We start from the raw sequence: 20,343 nt of genomic DNA on the forward strand, positions 1-20,343 counted from the left end.
GTTACCTAAGGTTGAGCAGATTTCCCTGAGGTGCTAGAAGTGACAGGTGGTGTCTCCCTTGTCTGCCTTGCCCACAAGTGGGGGTGCACTGTGACCCTCAGGAGCTGTGCCGGGAGATCTGGGGGGCCGTGGAGTGGGGGTGTACTGTGGGCCTCAGGAGCTGTGCCGGGAGGTCTGGGGGGCCGTGGAGTGGGGGTGCACTGTGGGCCTCAGGAGCTGTGCCGGGAGGTCGGGGCCGTGGAGTGGGGGTGCACTGCAGGCCTCAGGAGCTGTGCCGGGAGGTCTGGGGGGCCGCAGAGCTCAGGTGTGGGGGCAAGGGGCTTCTGCCATCTGTTTCAGCCAGTGGCACAGAATCTTGTACATACTGAGTTCACGATAAGTAGTTTATGAGTAGTCTATCATGTTCCTTTGTAAGTTAAGTTAGAAGTCGAGAAGCAACATTAAAGCTAAAATTTTCTTTTAAAAATACTCTGTGTAATGTATTACAGTAAATACGGTTAGTCTTTTTGTTGAGCAGAAAAGTGGAACAAAACTGTTAAGAACTCAAAGGTGGACTGACCTTAGAGGTTAAATTTTGAGGTGACTTTTCCTTTGTAGACAAATAAAAAGTTCTTATAACTTTGGTTCTTGGTAATTTACGATTGAAAGTGAAACATGTTAAGTCTGTGGACTTATTTTTGACCATTGTACATTTAACCATAATCCAGTATCCAATATCTAATATAGGTGAGTTAAGTGGGATTCTTTCTGTTTAGAATACCTAAAAGCAAAAAAAAAAAAAAAAGTGTTCTATATTGATATCTAAGGGTTTCCCTCAATCCCGATTCTCTGTAATTTCTGATTAACTTCTAATTTCTGAGAGTCGTTCCACTGAAGTGAATATGTATACCAGTTACTTAGTAATTTCCATGGAAGCCCAGAAAATCTTTGTCATTTCAGGTCTTTCCATTAGACTTTAGATGGTCTTCTGTGGATTAAAAAAAAAAAAAAAGCCTGTAAACATACTTTTAAAAGAATATAGTTAGCCATAGTATGAATTCAGTTCTTTGACAGGAAGGTCCTCTGTTACATATTTCTGGCCGTCTCAAATAACACGCCTAGCAGTAGGCCCTCAGTGTATGTTGATTTCATGAATGAATGAGAATCATTTCTTTTTAGGGTCCTGATGAAGAAGCTGTTGTGGATCTTGGCAAAACCAGCTCAACTGTGAACACCAAGTTTGAAAAAGAAGAACTAGAGAGTAAGTTTTTTAAAATAACTTCTGTTTAGCAGTATAAAGTACTAGTGAATGTTAGTGTCCTTTAAGTTTTACTAATTATTTGTTGAAACTGTTGTTGTTGTTATTGTAGAGCATTCATTTACAAGAGTGTTCAACACTTTTCTAAACATAGTTTAAAGAATATATTGCAAAAACCTGTGCAACCAATACCCATATCTACAAAGAGAACATTCCTTGAAACATAAATATCAGATTGGTTTTCAAATTTTACTAATGGTCACCATTACTTACCTTGGAAATTGAATGCCACAATTATAAAATCAGTTAATTCTTTAATTTTTTTTTTCTGACAACCTGCTGCTGCTGCTAAGTCACTTCAATCGTGTCCGACTCTGTGCGACCCCATATACGGCAGCCCACCAGGCTCCCCCGTCCCTGGGATTCTCCAGGCAAGAACACTGGAGTGGGTTGCCATTTCCTTCTCCATTGCATGAAAGTGAAAAGTGAAAGTGAAGTCGCTCAGTCGTCTCCGACTCTCAGCGACCCCATGGACTGCAGCCCATCAGGCTCCTCTGTCCATGGGATTTTCCAGGCAAGAATACTGGAGTGGGCTGCCATTACCTTCTCCGTCTAACAACCTGGGTAACTTGAATTAAGAGCAAAATATAATGTGCCAGAATAATAAGCCACAGTTACCACTGGTGTCATCTAAATATTCATTTTATAGGTCTGTTAATCAGCCTTTTAAAATACTTATAAAAACCTCAGCATAGAATTATGTAGCACATCAGTTATTTGCCAGTCTGTTTTCCCTGAGCAGGAAGAAGTCCTGACAAATGGTTTTGGTTTTCTTTCTTTCTTTCCTTTTTTCTGAAATAATTTTAAAAGTTACAGAAGACTTGCAAGGCTAGTACATGGTGTCCCCTGTATATACAGCTTTTTCTGATGTTAACGTTTTATTTAATCATAAGTTTATGAAAATGAAGAGATTTCCCCGTTTTTCATAACCTTGCCACTTTGGAAGAGTAATAGTTGGTAGTAGAACATCCCAGAATGAGGGTTTGTGTAATGTCACATTGTGACGTGATGCTCTCATGGCGCAGATGATGGGTGTGTGGGCACGTGCCACGTGCGATGGCCTCTCTCACCTCTGGACCGGTGATTCGGTGATACCAGTACCTTACTGCTGGTGATGTTAACCCCGAACACTTGCTACGGTGGTGATCATAGGCTTTTATGTAGATCATAAATTTTGATAGATTTATTTTGGGGTCTTTTTGAGACCTACATTTAAAAAAAAAATTTATAATTTAATCATTTCATTCAGATGTTGAGACCTACATTTTTAGGTTAAAGTCTTCAGCTGAATGGAGCCATTGCTTTACAAAAAGAGTTGGAAGGAGACCCAAATAAGTGTTCTGCATGTTTACTTTCTGAGATGGACAAAACCCGTTTTTCAAAATTGACTTTAAAAGTTTAGGCTTACGAGGGCTTCTGCAGAGAGTTTCGTTTACCTAGAAGCTTGATTCTGTAAATTGTAGGCACTGGAGAGGTTAACATTTTCAGCAGTAATTTTGTTAGTTCAGCTGTACCGTGACCCACGTGGTCCGTCACTTTGCCGTCATCCCTCATGCAGGTGTGATCCAGAGCTGAAGAGAGCCACCTGGCTGTGGTCCTGGCTCCCTTTGATTACCCAGCCTTTCGCTCTTCATCCTTTGTGCATCTCTGAATTTCACTACAAAGTATGAGGGAGAGAGTAAGTTTATCTCAGAGTCTCACTGAATAGGGCTTTGATGAAATAAAGTTGTGATGGAGAACACGAAAGGAGACGATAAAAACGGGAAAAATAGCAAGGCTCCATCTCCCAGTCTCTGGATTCTAGCATATTGTTACTAATTTTATCTAGTCTTTCTAAGTTTCAAACTCAGAATTCATTTTTATCTTGGAGTGTAGGGCCTTGTGTGCCAAAACCCCTTAGTACCAATTGGAGTAACAACTTTGTAACTCACACTGCACAGTGATTCTTTAATTTCCACTTTGGACAGTGTTCAGAAGAAAATAGTTTCACTAAAATAAAACTGTAAGATCACTGAGTTTTATGCTTTTTTTTTTTTTTTTCGTTTTTCTTAATTGCAGTATAATTCAACATAATGTAAAAATTGCCATTTAAAAGTGATTTTTTTTAGAATATTCACTGTATTGTGCAACTATCAAACCTTTATTTCCAGAATATTTTAATCATCCCCCAAAGAAACCCTCTATAATTTTTAAATTAATCTTCTGTTGACGTTTAACTGGCCCACAGCACTGTTCGTGCCTGGTGCTCATCACAGGGATTTGATGTGTCACCAGATTCAGACGGAAATGGAGAAAGTGGGGAAAACCACGAGACCATTCAGGTATGACCCAAGGCAGATCCCTTACGATTGTACGGTGGGAGTGAGAAATAGATTTAAGGAATGAGATATGATAGAGTGCCTGAAGAACTATGGACGGAAGTTCGTGACATTGTACAGGAGGCAGTGATCAAGACCATCCCCAAGAAAAAGGCAAAACGGTTGTCTGAGGAGGCCTTACAAGTAGCTGAGAAAAGAAAAGAAGCTAAAGGCAAAGGAGAAGAGGAAAGATATACCCATTTGAATGCTGAGTTCCAAAGAAGAGCAGGGAGAGAAAACAAAGCCTTCTTCAGTGATCAGTGCAGGGAAATAGAGGAAGACAATAGAATGGGAAAGACTAGAGATCTCTTCAAGAAAATTAGGGATACAAAGGGAACATTTCATACAAAGATGGGCACAATTAAGGACAGAAATGGTATGGACCTAACAGAAGCAGAAGATATTAAGAGTTGGCAAGAATACATAGAAGACCTATACAAGAAAGATCGTAATGACCCAGATAACCATGATGGTGTGATCACTCACCTAGAGCCAGACATCCTGGAATGCAAAGTCAAGTAGGCCTTAAGAAGCATCACTATGAACAAAGCTAGTGAAGGTAATGGAATTCCAGTTGAGCTATTTCAAATCCTAAAAGATGATACTGTGGAAGTGCTGCACTCAATATGCCAGCAAACTTGGAAAATTCAGCAGTGGCCACAGGACTGGAAAAGGTCAGCTTTCATTCCAATATCAAAGAAAGGCAATGTTCAAACTACTGCCCAATTGCACTCATCTCACACACTAGCAAAGTAATGCTCAAAATTCTCCAAGCCAGGCTTCAACAGTACATGAACCATGAACTTCCAGATGTTCAAGCTGGATTTAGAAAAGGCAGAGGAACCAGAGATCAAATTGCCAACTTCCACTGGATCATTGAAAAAGCAAGAGAGTTCCAGAAAAACATCTACTTCTGCCCTATTGACTATGCCAAAGCCTTTGACCCTGTGGATCACAACAAGCTATGGAAAATTCTTCAAGAGATGGGACTACCAGACTACCCACCTGCCTCCTGAGAAATCTGTATGCAGGTCAAGAAGCAACAATTAGAACTGGACATGGAACAACAGACTGCTTCCAAATTGGGAAAGGAGTATGTCAAGGCTGTATATTGTCACCCTGCTTATTTAACTTCTATGCAGAGTATACCATGAGAAATACTGGGCTGGATGAAGCACAAGCTGCAATCAAGATTGCTGGGAAAAATATCAATAACCTCAGATATGCAGATAACACCACCCTTATGCCAGAAAGTGAAGAAGAACTAAAGAGCCTCTTGGTGAAAGTGAAAGAGGAGAATGAAAAAGTTGGCTTAAAACTCAATATTCAAAAAACTAAGGTCATGGCATCCAGTCCCATCACTTCATGGCAAATAGATAGGAAAACAGTGGAAACAGTGACAGACTATTTTTTTGGGCTCCAAAATCACTGCATACGGTGACTGCAGCTATGAAATTAAAAGACACTTGGTCCTTGGAAGAAAAGCTATGACCAACCTAGACAGCATATTAAAAAGCAGAGATATTACCTTGCCAACAAAAGTCTGTCTAGTCAAAGCTAGGGTTTTTCCAGTAGTCATGTATAGAAGTGAGAGTTGGACTGTAAAGAAAGCTGAGTGCTGAAGAATTGATGCTTTTGAACTGTGGTGTTGGAGAAGACTCTTGAGAGTCCCTTGGACTGCAAGGAGATCCAACCAGTCAAACCTAAAGGAAATCAGCCCTGAATATTCTTTGGAAGGACTGATGCTGAAGCTGAAACTAATACTTTAGCCACCTGATGCAAAGAACTCACTCATTGGAAAAGACCCTGATGCTGGGTGAGATTGAAGGCAGGAGGAGAAGGGGACGGCAGAGGATGAGATGGTTGGATGGCATCACTGATTTGATGGACATGAATTTGAGTAAGTTTCTGGAGTTGGTGATGGACAGGGAAGCCTGGGGTCCATGGGGTCGCAAAGAGTCATACACGACTGAGCGACTGAACTGAACTGACTCATTACAAATTGATCACCATGGTAAGTCTAGTTACCATCTGTCATCATGCAATCATTATATTTGTATGCTTTCATTTGGGACTTTTCTGATAATTTTTTTATAATAATTGAACATGTGTGTCAGGCAACTCAAATTCTTTTTACTCTGTGCATATTTGTAAATGACTGAGAAATCACCATGAGTATTGATTTTGGGATTACAAATAAATTTTAGTGGGTAGGCATATTTACAAATGCAGAATCCATGAATAATGAGAATTGATTACTTTCAAATCTCATCTAAAAATAAAGATCTTGAGTTTCTTGTGTTTTTTTTTCTGACCATCTTACAGGTATTATTAGAAAAAGAATGCCCTGAACAGTTTATATTTCAACATTAACTATTTTATGTTGTACATAGAGAAAGCAGCTCTCTGCCAGATGGGTTTTGCACAGCTGCAGATGAGTTAAACTTGTGGTCTCCATCCCCTTTCCCCTATCACAACTTTACACAGGAACCTCATTTAAACAATTTAAGAAATCAAGTTTCTCCTTCTCACTGTTGGATATAGTGCTGTGAGCTGTCAGCTGGCCTGATTGAGTTTCATTTAGTGGGCAAAGAGCAGGGACTGTCTTTCATCACTTTTTTAAATTTAATTTTTTAATTGAAGTATATAGTTGATTTCCAGTGTTGTGCCAATCTCTGCTGTACAGCAGAGTGACTCGATTATACACATATATGCATTCTTCTTTAATGTATATTCTGTTCCATTATGGTTTGTGACAGGATATTGTGTATAGTTCCTTGTGATATATAGGACCTTTTTGTTCATAACTGTTTTTTGGTCTGAATACAAAACTAGGATAATGCAACATCAGAGGTAGCTTTTTCTATTCTAAAAGTATATTATAACCTTATTTTATTGCTTTTTAATCCAGTCTGACAATTTCCACCCTTTAATTAGAGTATTTGGATTGTTTAAACTTTATGTATCTCTCATTAATTTGGACCTTACTAATTTGAGATTTTCAAAACTTAATAAATATTTACAACTATCCATTTGTGAATAATCATTATTAAAGCATATATCTTAAGGACCTACTAAGTAGGATTGACTGTAAATGTAGATGGAAAACATTGATGTCTACATAGTATGATTTCAGGTGGGCCAAGTTCTTCTTTCTCAAAATTTCTTTTCAAACTTGCACATGAATACTTACAGAATATCTAGTATTCTTATATGTATATCTAGTATACATATATGTATATCTAGTATGCTTATCAGTTGATGGCATTAGCCTTTGATGTAATATTTTATGTAGTGCTCTGTAAAATAAGAGACGCTCAGTCGTGTCCGACTCTTTGCGACCCCATGGACTGTTGTGTCCATGGGATTCTCCAGGCAAGAATACTGGAATGGGTTGCCATTTCCTTCTCCAGGGGATCCTCCCAACCCAGGGATCGAACCCGGGTCTCCTGCATTGCAGGCAGATGCTTTATCCTCTGAGCCACCAGGGAAGCCCCAACAGGAGACTAGCATTGTTAATTTCATGAGCTTATATGTAATGCTTTTCCATCAAAGTAGAATTTGGTATTCTTTTGTTTATAACTCCTTTTTCCCTTTTTGGAAACCTAATACTGGCAATACTTGAAGGTATTGTAGGTTTGGTTCCAGACTACTGCAACAAAGTGAGTCACAGTAATTTTTTTGGTTTCCCAGTGCATATAAAGATTAGGTTCATGCTATATCATAGTCTGTTAAATGTGCAATAACATTATGTCTAAAAAACAAAGTATCTGCCTTAACTTAAAAAATACTTTATTGCTAAAAAATGCTAACCATCACTTACACCTTCAGTGTGTCATAACCTTTTTGTTGGCAGAGGGTTTGGACTTGATGTTGGTGGCTGATCAGGGTCGTGGTTGCTAAAGCTTGGGATGAATTTCTTAAAATACAACAACAATAAAGTCTGCCACCTTGTTTATTCACAGATGATTTCTCTGTACCCTGCAGTACTGTGATAGCATCTGACCCACAGTAGAATGTCTTTCAAAATTAGAGTCAGTCCTCTCAAACCCTTTTACTTTTATCAAGTAAGTTGATGTAGTCTTCTAATTCCTCTCTTGTCATTTCAACAGGCTTCACAGCAGCTTCACTGGAATAGACTTCATCCAAAGAAACCACTTATTTTACTCATCAGTAGGAAGCAGCTCTTTATCCATTCAGATTTTATCAGGAGATGCAGTGATTCATTCCCATCTTCAGGCTCCACTTCTAAATCTAGCTCTTTTGCCGTTTCCACCACATCTGCAGCGACTTCTTCCACTGAAGGCTTGAGCCCCTCAAAGTCATCCAGGAGGGTTGGAATCAACTTCTTTCAAAAACTCCTCTGTTAATGTTGATACTTTGACCTCTTTCCATGAATCTTGAATGTTCCTCAAGGCAGCTAGAATGGTGAATCCTTTCCAGAAGGTTTTCAATTGATTTTGCCCAGATCCGTTGGAGGAATCACTACCCATGGCGGCTGTAGCCTTACAAAATATATTTCTTAAATAATAAGACTCGAAAGTTGAAATGACTGCTTGATTCATGAGCTGCAGAATGGATGTTGTGTTATCAGGCATGAAAACACCATTAACCTCTTTGTCCATCTCCACCAGAGTTCTTGGGTGTCCAGATGTTGTGTGAATGAACAGTCATATTTTGAAAGTAATTTTTTTTCTGAACAGTAGGTCTCAACAGTGGGCTTAAAATGTTGAGTAAACTGTGTTGTCAACTGATGTGCTGTCATCCAGGCTTTGTAAAACCTATAATGGAAAAGAATCTAAAGCTATACAGCTGAAATTAACATACTATTGTAAATCAACTAGAGTTAAATAAAATAAGTGAAAGGAAAAGCATAATTCTTAAGGGCCCTAGGCTTTCAGATGGTTAAAGAACATTGGTTTCAGCTTCATGTCACCAGCTGCATTAGAGAGTCAGCCAGTCCTCTGAAGCTTTGAAACCAAGTACTGACTCCTCTCTAGCTGTGAAAGTCCCAGTTGGCATCTTCTTCCAATAGAAAGCTGTTTCATCTAGATTCTATCCAGACCACTAAAACTTTCTCCATATCAACAGTAAGGTCATTTCAGTTTCTTATCGTTTATGTGTTCACTAGAGTAGCATTTTTAATTTCCTTCAAGACTTTCTTTTGTATCCACTTCTTGACAATTTGGCACAAGAGGCCTGGCTTTAGGCCTCTCTTGGTTTTCGACATGCCTTCCTTACTAAGCTTAATTATTTCTAACTTCTGATTTAAAGAAAGAGACATGTGACTTTTCCTTTCACTTGACTACTTGGAGGTGTTGTAAGGCTATTAACTGGCCTGTTTTCAGCATCACTGTGTCTCAGAGAACAGGGAGGCCCGAGGAGAAGGAGAGAGGTGAGGGGATGGCCAGTCCATGGAGCCATCAGAACACACACATTTATCAAGTAAGGTTGCCACCTTGTATGGGCATGGCTTGTGTTGCCCTCAAACAGTCGCAATAATCACATCAAAGATCACTGATCACAGATCACCATAATAAATATAATACTAATGGAGAAGTTTGAATCATTGCCAGAGTTACTACCAAAGCACGACACAGAGAGGGAGTGAGCAAATGCTGTTGGGAAGATGGTGCCGATAGGTTGGCTCAGTGCAAGGTTGCCACAAACCTTCAGTTTGTAAAAAGCAGGGTGACTGTAAAATGAGGCCTGCTAGTAATGTTTCTGAACGTCTTACCAGGCCATCGAGCTGTGTACATCGGCGTTCACGTCCCGTTTAGTAAAGAGAGTCGCCGGCGTCACAGGCATCGCGGACACAAACATCACCACCGGAGGAGGAAAGACAAGGACTCGGACAGAGAGGACGGACGGGAGTCTCCTTCTTACGGTGAGAGGGGTGGGAGCTCTGTCCTGGGCACGGGAGTCTCCTTCTTATGGTAAGAGGGGTGGGAGCTCTGTCCTGGGCACGGGAGTCTCCTTCTTACGGTAAGAGGGGTGGGGGTTCCGTCCTGGGCACGGGAGTCTCCTTCTTATGGTAAGAGGAGTGGGAGCTCTGTCCTGGGCACAGGAGTCTCCTTCTTACAGTGAGAGGGGTGGGAGTTCTGTCCTGGGCAAGTCTCCACTGACGCTTTAAGGTGCTTTCCTGGAAATTTTATTTTTAAATAGACATTTCCTCTTAAAAATCATATTTCTATAATTTACATATTATATGCGTTGAGAAGTAGTAATTGAAGTAAGAATATTTTTTTCTTTAAGAAAAATGCTTAGTTTATAGCTTAAGATCTACTTGAGATGGGTGAAAAAAGTAAGGGATTTTGGTTTCTTTATTGTATTCTAGCCTTGGAATTGTAAATGTTGAGTCTTGGCACTTCAAATTCAGTTTAGGAGGGTTTCTATTTCCTTTTCTCTATTATATGTTTCATTATTTACATATGCAGTGAACAAATATCTGGAATCCTTAGGCTCCTGGAAGAGATTGAAATTTTTAAGAGTTTTCATTTTTAAGTACATTTTTTGACCAGAAGATTTTTTTTTTATTTAAATGTATTTATTTTAATTAGATTTTATCCCTTATGCTGGATTACTTGGTTTTTTGTGGAAAAAAAAAGAGTGCTTTGATTAGATAGTATGTCTTTAGAAAGACAAGACTTTTTGCTTGAGAGCAGAGCAATAAAGAAGTGCCAGCGGACACAGTAAATGTTGGGAATCTTAGGGAAAAAGGCATATAGTAGAGGAAAGAAAGTTAATAATATCTGATAATAACGATTGCTGGTTGTTTAAGTGGCGCTGAGAGCTGGAAAGGCGAGAAGCAGAAAGAATAGCTGTGCGGCTTGAGCGGGACCTTAGACATGTGCTCAGCTGACATCCAGGGCATCATTGGTTTCTGAGGACATTGTGGCCCTTGCGGCTGTCTGCACCATAGGTCCTGTTGTGTGCTCTCAGGAGCCAAGAGAGCTGCACCCCATGGCACGTGGGTGCTGTGCTAAAAAACGGTTTTGTTGAAGAGTGAAAGAATTACTGTGTGTTATACAGCTTATGTCATGACTGAAGGAAGGGAAATACTGATGGCCTAGTAAAATACGAACTTCTGTTTCTGCGAACTATTCCACAAAGCCCTTGACATATGCCCTTTGATTCTCAGCATTTAAAAAAACCAAAGATTGGTGGTGGTGTTTTCATTGTATAGATGGAGAAGCCTCAACTTAGAGAGGCTACATGATGGGAATCTCTTCACCAGTCCTAAGAGATACTGACAGCCCGATAAACTCTATCAATATTAAGTGGTCGAATAGCCAAAAAAGATAACGTCACTAGCAAAGGCAAAGTCGATGCTCATTTTAGAAAAGATCACTAGTGGACTCTGATGCCCCTGATGCTATTGGTAGTTGAGAAGTATCTTGCTGGGCTTCGCAGGTGGCTCAATGGTAGAGAATCTACCTGCCAAGCAGGAGACATGGATTCAATCCCTGGGTTGGAACATCCCCCTGGAGAAGGAAATGGCAGCCCACTCCAGTATTCTCATCTGGAGAATCCAGTGGACGGAGGAGTGTGGCAGGCTCCATACAGTCCTTGGGGTGGCAAAGAGTCAGATGTGACTGAGCAACAAGTATTCTGCTATTCCATGTGATGATCCATTCAGTTTAGAATATTTTACTTCGTGAGTAGATGAATATGCTTCTTTATTTCATTGTGAGTAAAAAGGTACACAATATTTTTTAATAGAAAAAATTTTTACTAAATTATGTTTATATGTTCACCTGGTTAGGCGATTTAATGAACGTTCAAGCGGAGGTCTGACATTTGAAGTCTAAATATAGTGGTTTGAAAAATATATTTGGTGGAGAAAATATTTGTGACTTTTTCATGGAGTTATTATGCCTAGAAAAGTTTTATGCCACAGAAGTGGGTTTATTTTGGTTTCAACTGCCAGTCTGTATCCTAGAAATTGCTGTGAATGAAGTGGATTCTTTCCTCCCCTGACTCTCTAAAAAGAGATTATGCTGATCTGCTGCTTCTGGACATGATGGAATAATAGGAATTGAAATTGCATTCCAATTTTAAATAGCTGGAAAACTGCACAAAGTGTTTGAAATAGTAATTTTCAGACACTGGACAATAGGCAGCACAGGACACTGAGCTCTGTGAGAGGGGAAGCAGTGAGATGGGCCCTGTGGTTCCTGAGCTCATCAAGCGACGTGGTTCCCAGGCTGCAACATGAGGAGCTGGGACAGAGCCTCGCAGCTCTCAGGGTTGAGGAGATAGGCTGGGATTGGGGAGGCCTACAACGTTAGCATTTAAGATGTAGAGTGCCAGAAAATAGAGAGCTGCACATAGAGAGTTCTAAAGGTCTGAGGAAGGGCACTCTCCAGTCTTTGGCTGAGCACTCACGTGGGCGTGTGTGACAGAACACTGTCTGGGGCTTGCAGATGGCTTCCCGAAAGCAGGTGCAGTGAATGGATCCTGGATTTCACATGAAGACGAGGCACAGGATGAGTTCCCACCATTCTGAGGGTGGAGGTCTCGGAAGGGTATTGACTGCGTTTTACACTCAAGACTGCAGTGAATCTACTATAAAAAAAATTTTATAGTAGAAAGAAATTGAATTCAATTCTTGAAAGAATTGAATTGACCTTAAGTTTCTGCATGTCAGAACAAACTCTAGTACTACTAAAAGAAATAGAGTAAAACCTAGCATGTAACCATGTGAAGTGCACAATATCTGACATTCACAACTTATTTGAAATATAGTGAAGTAGGAAAGTAGGCATAACCAAGAGAAAAATGAATCAGTTGGAACAGATCCAGAAATGACAGACTTAATGGAATTCTAAAGGAAGCATGTTGAAGCAGTATAATAAATGCTCTTTATTTATTAAAATAAAGGGAGAGAGAAAAATAGACTGATGAGGAACAAAGCTGAAAATATATGAAAGTCCCAAATGGAACTTCTACACATGAAAAATATATATTTGAAATGAATAGTACAGCAGATAAGATTAACAGATGATTTGACATTATAGAACAAGAAAGATTAGTGATTTTTGAAGAGATTGTGATAGAAACTAATCAAAATGAAACAGAAAACAAAAGCTGAAAAACCAATAAATAGCATCAGTAATTTGTCAGATAATACCAGTTTAGGTAGTCTAACATATATATAGTTGGAGTGCCAGAAAAATTTCCAAAAGTAATTAAATCTCTGAACTCACAGGTCCAAGGAGTTCAGCAAAGCCCAAGGAGAAGAAACATGAAGAAAACCACCAAATCCCACATATCAGATTGTTGAAACCAAGATGTAACCGTCCTACATAGCTTCAAAATCCATGAGGCAAAAACTGATAAAGTTGGAAAATGAGAAATTGACAAGTATAGTTGGAAATAACAATTCTCCTTCCTCAGTAATGGATAGAACAAGTGAACAAAAAATCAGTAAGGATGTGGAAAACCTAAGTAACACTGTCAGGCTGATAGTCACACGTATAGAACTCAACCACAGCAAAATATATGTTCTTTACAAGTGCATATTGAAGATTTACCAAGATCATATTCTAGGAGGCCATAAAACAAGTCAGTACATTTGAAAAGACTGAAAGTACATTCTCTGACCACAATAGAATTAACCTAGAAACATACTGAGGTAAATACCCAGATACTTGGAAATTAAATGCAAAGCTTCTCAGTAACTCATGGTTTAAGTGCAATCACAATAGAAGTTAGAAAGTATCTTGAATTCATGAAGATGAAAACCCAGTATAGGCAGTGACTGGGAGGACATTCTTCAAAGTGAGGACATAGTTTTGAGATGCACAGCCCTCATTTAGCATGGCTCTCTGCAAAGTGAGGATGTCTATATGTTGAAATTTGTCAGGTGTAGCTGAAGCAGTGCTTAAAGAAAAATGTATAGCATTTTATCTTTATATTAGAAAAAAGGAAAGACCTAATCAGTGATTTAAGCTTGTAACTTAAGAAATTGAAGGAACAAATAGAGCAAATTCAACCAAAATAAGGAAAAGAAATAATTGAAATGAGAGAAAAAATGAATTAAATAAAAATTAGACCAATATTAGCAAAAATCAATCAGACCGAAATCTGGTTGTTTGAAAAGATCAATAAAATTGATAAATCTAAATAGCCAGACTGATCATGTAAAGGGAAAAAAGACACAAATCCAGCAGCAGAAATTTTCAGTACAGATTCTACAAATTAAGAAGGGACTATTATAAATGATTCTATGGCAACAAAATTGATACTGCAGATTAAATGAGGAAGTATTTTAGGATTACATGCTATTAAGCAGAAATGGGTAACTTCAATTACCCTACATGTAGAAAAAGAAATTAAATTTGGAGTCTCATACATTTCCATGATGAACATTTTCTCCCCCATACATAGCAACATATAAAAGTAAGAAATAACACAAACTCTGCCCGATTATTAAAGATGACAAAACTAGGAATAGCAAACTAGGAATATTAGAAAACTTCCTCACTTCCCAGTCATCTTGTGAAGCCAGCGTTACCCTGGTACCAAAACTTGATGAAGATGTTAGAATAAAACTGCACACTAGTTATTTCTCACAAATGTAGATTCAGAAGTCCCACCTTTTCCCACCAGTATTTAGGAGAGCGAATCCATCATGACAGTAGTATGCTGAGTAGTGGCCCCGCCTTGTCTGTGTCCCTAATGTCCGGAATCTGTGAGTGTCAGCCATATTTAGCAAAGGTGAGTTTACAGGTGTGGATAAATTAAAGGATTTTGAGTCGCAGAGATCATGCTGGATTAATGGAGATGAGCCAGATTTAATCACAAGGAGTCAAAAGATCAAAGGAAGACAGTGGTGGTATTGATACAGTGGGAGGGGTCCAGACCAGAGGAATGTAGGCAGCCTCCAGAACCTGGAGCCTCCAGGAGGAACCATCCCCATGGTTTTAGCCCTGCATAAAACCCATTTTGGACTTATGGTCTCCACAACTATAAGAGAATAAATTGATGTTATTTAAGGCACCGAATTTGTGGCAATTGACTGTAGCAGCAATAGGAAATTGATAAACAAGTGGAAGTTCAGGGTCATTTTTAAAATTTAAACATCTGTATCAATGTAAACTTATTAACAGTATAAAGCAGAAAAACCCCATGTAATCATATCAGTAAGACAGAAAAATTCCACCCCCCATTCATGATAAAATTCCCGTAACATACTAGGAATATTAGGAAGCTTCCTCAGTGTGATAGGAGCATCTAGAAATGCAGGTGGGCCACTCAAGGTTTTCTCCCCATGAATTGGGAAAAAGCAGGCTGTCCTCTCTCACCCCTTGTGTTCAGCATGGTACTGGCACACCTCTCCAGTGGAATAAGGCAAGAAAGAAATGAAATACATCCAGAAGAAAACTGAGGATGTAAAATTGTCTTTATTCACAATTACAGAATCACATAGGTAGCAAATCCTAAGTAATCTGCAAAGCTACAAAAATATATGAGCTTAGCAAGGTTGCAGGATACAAAATCAGGGTATAGAATCAACTGTATTTCTGTATAAGAGCAGTGAGCAATCAGAAAATGAACTAAATACTGACACAGTAGCACCAGAAAAATCATTTGGGGATAAATTTCACAAAAGATACATAAGACCTAACTGTTGAGCCAGGCGTTAGGAAGCCCAGTCACACCGTGGTTTGCCGTGTGTTGGTCCCAGAATATCCCCTTCTGTGAAGAGCCACGCCACGTGCATACTGTACAGCTTTGCATTGCGAACGCCTCTTCCGCTGTCCTTTACGTTTTCCTCTTTCTGGTGTTTTTCCTATTTGACTAGCTTATTCTGTTTTCTGTATCTCTTAACCTTGTGTGTTTTTGTCTTGTCATTAATGCATTTTGTATAACCTCCTCCTCACATCTCTCTTTTCCTTTAACAGTTGTAATCTGCTTTGTAACCTGTTTTAATTTCCCTGTTGGGGTTTTAAGTTCCTGGAGGTTTGTTTACTTAGATGTAAAATTTGAATTTGACATCCTCTCTCATATCTGGAAGAATTTGATTTTGTTTTTAATTGATGCGTGTTGTTGTATGCTTATGTATTTATTCTGGGGCCCCTGTGGCTTTCAGCTGTTCTGGGCTAGAATGTATGTTAATTTCTTGGTTGGGAATCCTAACAGATTCCCGCACAGATTTATCCACACAGATAAACTCAGGGGTCATGAGTGGCAGTGACCTGTCCTACGTCTCTGGCCTCAGAGACAAACTTGCTTTTCCATAAGAGTAAGAAAAGGAGTTTTGTGTTTTCTCATCATTTTTTTTTTTGGAACTCAGGGATTTTTTTTTTTTAACTTTTGAACTTGAATTAACTATTTTAAATGTTGTATGTTGTCTAACATTTCCATCTATTTTTGGTGAGGGAAAAGTCCTGTTCTTATGCACAGTGTTTTCTTGGTTTTGGATGTTGCTTACTTTGTTTTTACAGAAGTTTGTTGAAGACTAGTATGAGTTATCTTTAACATACGGTTTTTCTTTTCCATCTGTAGAGGTGATCGTTCTGTGAAATTCTTTTGTTCCAGATTGTTGGCCCTTATTTCCTTTCAGAATTGTATTATTTTAATAATAATCAGAAGAAATTTGTTTTAATGGAATATATTTGTAACAAAACAGTGAGTAGAGAATTTCCTCACTTCTGGAAATTCTGTATTTAATTTACCTTTGTATTAACTGAGGAAGATTTTTGAGTGTGCTTCTTTAAATTCTGATTTTTGTCAAGACACGCCATCCCAGAGAGTCCAGTTCATCCTCGGCACTGAGGACGATGACGAGGAGCACATCCCCCACGACCTCTTCACGGAGATGGACGAGCTCTGCTACAGAGATGGAGAGGAGTACGAATGGAAGGAAACTGCCAGGTGGTGACGCTCTCGATGCTTTCAGCTGCTGCTGCTTGGTTTCTTTGAGTAATGAAAACATAAAACTGAAATTATGAGACACACAATGCTTTAAAACAATGAGTAGAGAATTTCCCTGTGTCTAGAAATTCAGTATTTAATTTTTCTCTTTATTCTCATAATTTGTTTCATTAAATAATTCTTAATACCATAATAGAACACAAAAGGAATTATGTTAACTGTAGATTTTCATGTCTTTAATTAGAGAAAAAAATCTGAGAAGACATTTTGCATATTTAAAGTTTAAAATAAGATTGGAAGTTGACACGATGGAATTCCAGAATTTGTTTCTATAGACTTACTGTTGTGACAGCTGGACTAGAAAGAGGAACTGCCAAGATCTAGTGACTCTCAATGTTACAGACCATTAGCTTAATTTGTAAAAGTGTGTATAAAAATTTTATTTTGGTGATGGTGATCTTTTTTTCTCTTTATAAGAATATGCTTGCATTTATCATATTTAACAGAATCATCACTATTTGTAACATATTTGTATACATTATACATTTCAGATGGCTGAAATTTGAAGAGGACGTTGAAGATGGTGGTGACCGGTGGAGTAAACCTTATGTGGCAACTCTTTCTTTACATAGTCTTTTTGAGCTAAGAAGTTGCATCTTAAATGGAACAGTCATGCTGGATATGAGAGCAAGCACTCTCGATGAAATAGCAGGTGACAACAAAGTGACTTCTTTATGTTTAAATTGCAGTGAAGTTGAGATAAATAAGGAAAATAAAGTGGAATTCTAGACCGTTGATTTGATGGTTACATGTTGAGCTTCTGTTTTGTGCATGAAGCTGTGTATGAAGAGTTAGACGTAAATAACCCCTTTTTATCCTTGGTAAGTTTGGAGTCTGAAAGATGAACTGAGACAGATGTAGCTACAGTGTCAGGAAGACTGTGACTCGTGCTGTAAGCAAGATCCGGAGTCTGCTCTTTGGCGGTGCAGAGGAAGGAGCTTTTCATTTCCTTGTTTCTGGACTGTGGTATCTGGGGAGACCTAAAAGGTACATTAACTGTAACATATCCATAGAATGTGAACATGTGGCAGCAAGGGGAATGTGGTGTGAGAGGAAAAAAGCGTTCTGACGAGGAAGAGAAGGAAGAGAAGGCTGGAAAGTACCAACAGGTATGATCTCAGGAAGGTCAGTTCTCTGTGAGTACACAGATTTCTTGAGATTTGCAGGAAAATAAATTAGAGGTGAGTTACGACTATCTTTGAATTACTGGGTTAAGAAATTGGGTTTGATTTGATAGGCATTTTGGTTCTCAGTGATTTTTAAGTACGAGAATATTACCAGATGTGGAACAACTGACTGGTCCAGTATTGGGAATAGGATACAACCAGGCTGTGTATTCTCACCTTGTTTATTTAGCTTACACGCAGCGTACAGCATGTGAAATGCTGGGCAGGATGAATCACAGGTTGAATTTAAGTTTGCCAAGAGAAATATCAATAACCCCAGATAGGCAGACGGAGAAGGCAGTGGCACCCCCTCCAGTACTCTCGCCTGGAGAATCCCATGGACAGAGGAGCCTGGTGGGCTGCAGTCCATGGGGTCGCGAAGAGTCGGACATGACTGAGTGACTTCACTTTCACTTTTCTCTTTCATGCATTGGAGAAGGAAATGGCAACCCACTCCAGTGTTTTGCCTGGAGAATCCCAGGGACGGCGGAGCCTGGTGGTGGGCTGCCATCTCTGGGGTCACACAGAGTCGGACACGACTGAAGCGACTTAGCAGTAGCAGCAGCAGATATGCAGATGATACCACTGTAATGCCAGAAAGTGAAGAGGAACTAAAGAGCCTCTTGATGAGGGTGAAAGAGGAGAGTGAAAAAAGCTGGCTTAAAGCTCAACATTCAGAAAACTAAGATCATGGCATCTGGTCCTACCACTTCATGGCAAGTAGAAGGGGAAAAAGTGGTAATAGTGACAGATTTGACTTTCTTAGGCTCCAAAATCACTGCAAACTGACTGTAGCCATGATACTAAAAGGTGTTAACTTGGAAGGAAAGCTTTGCCGAAAAGGTCCGTCTAGTCAAAGCTATGGTTTTCCCAGTAGTCATGTATGGCTGTGAGAGTTGGACCATAAAGAAAGCTGAGTGCCAGAAAATTGATAATTTCGAATTGTGGTGCTGGAGAAGACTCTTGAGAGTCCCTTGGACTGCACGGAGATCAAACTAGTCAATCCTAAAGGAAATCAGTCCTGAATATTCACTGGAAGGACTGATGCAGAAATTCCGATACTTTGGCCACTTGAAGCGAAAAGCCAACTCATTAGAAAAGATCCTGATGCTGAGAAAGATTGAAGGCGAAGGGAGAAAAGGGCGACAGAGGATGAGATGGTTGAATAGCATCACCAACTCAATGGGCATGAATTTGAGCAAACTCTGGGAGATGGTGAGGGACCGGGGAGCGTGGTGGGCTACAGTTGATGAGGCCGCAAAGAGTTGGACACAACTGAGCGACTGAGCAACAGCAGTGATCTCGATGTGTGTCAGCAGGATTACTCTGGGAGGAGGAGGTGGGGTGGCTTTGGATTAGAACAGGTTAGACGCCAGGAGGTTGTTTATTCTCTTGGAATGTCTCAGCAAGAAATGCCAGCGGCCTGAAGTGTGGAGGGTGGTACCAGTGGAAATGGAGAGAGAAAGAACAAAAAGATGGCTGTGATGAAGCTACTTGGTCATTAGCTGAAGTTGCTCAAAACCAAAATCAAATTCAATAGTAATAAATTTTATAGTGTGACTGACTAGCATTATAGTCACCTCAGTATAAAAAGAAAAGGCTATCGTAATTGATTTTCAAGAGAACCATAAATTTATTAGAATTTCTCAGGCTGGAAATACTTTGATGTTTCCAGATTGTTAATTTGACCTTGTGCTACAAATCTTTAAGTTATCAAAGTCCTTAACTTTCTTGTCTTCTATAAATGACTAAGAAAGTGATTTGGGAATTAGAAATATTAAATTTAGCTAAATGTAGTATGTCTTACTTTGGTTTTCCAGTGATCACATAATACAGTATATCTTAGTAAATGTATAGTCCAGTTTTCACATACATGGTAGCCTGTAGTTGTGGTTTTACTGTTAGAGTTTCCCTGCTAGTTTGATCCCTTACAGTTTTTCTCTGAGGAATATTACAGATTTGAAAGCTTGACTCTTATTTCAAGTTAGTGGTGCTTTACAAAAGTATTTATATCAGTGTGTACTTTGTAAATTAAAAATAGTCCAGACAGCACAGTAACATATAAAATATCATTGCCGTCAACCCCCCCCTCCCGCCCATTTCTCACACCCCCTCAAGCCTGATACGTACATCTTCCACAGAGTTACTACTTCATGTTTTATCTGTTCAGTTATGCACTGGTTTTCTACCTCTGGACGAGTGAGAGCAGAAACTCAGTCTGCTTGGTTAATTGCTGTATTCCTAACACATAATAGGTGCTCAGTAAATAGTTAATTATTGAATGAATGAGTACAGATATTCATCTACAGTTTTGGAGAAAAATATGAAGTGAAGCCATAAAATACCTTCATTTCTTAGGAAACCAGTATTATTTAAATATCCAGTTTAATGGAATTTATTATATACATATCAGTAAAGCACCTTCAGCTATATAGGAAGGCTCTTGGTGTGTAACAATAGCTTTGTAGTAAATAATAGTATTTATTAAAATCAAAGTCTCTATTAATATGTTCATTTTTGTTGGGTAGTGTTCATACTTATCATTATGCATCCATTATTAAGTGTTAGAAGAGAATAATGC

At 39.1% G+C, this 20,343-nt stretch overlaps 1 protein-coding gene across 10 annotated transcripts in view; it reads left to right on the forward strand.

Annotated features, from left to right (window-relative positions):
• The window catches only part of SLC4A7 (solute carrier family 4 member 7), a 123,687-nt gene that overhangs the window by 40,375 nt on the left and 62,969 nt on the right, over positions 1–20,343 (forward strand). For 8 of the 10 annotated variants that reach the window (XM_027523456.1, XM_027523450.1, XM_027523447.1 and 5 more), the window contains exons 2-5: positions 1,159–1,240; positions 9,395–9,541; positions 16,398–16,536; positions 17,088–17,248. In XM_027523456.1, coding sequence (XP_027379257.1) covers positions 1,159–1,240; positions 9,395–9,541; positions 16,398–16,536; positions 17,088–17,248 — 529 coding nt within the window. The other 2 variants (XM_027523453.1, XM_027523452.1) reach the window with 2 other exon arrangements.

This window comes from Bos indicus x Bos taurus, chromosome 22 (assembly GCF_003369695.1).
Source record: "Bos indicus x Bos taurus breed Angus x Brahman F1 hybrid chromosome 22, Bos_hybrid_MaternalHap_v2.0, whole genome shotgun sequence".
Taxonomy (NCBI): Eukaryota; Metazoa; Chordata; class Mammalia; order Artiodactyla; family Bovidae; genus Bos; species Bos indicus x Bos taurus.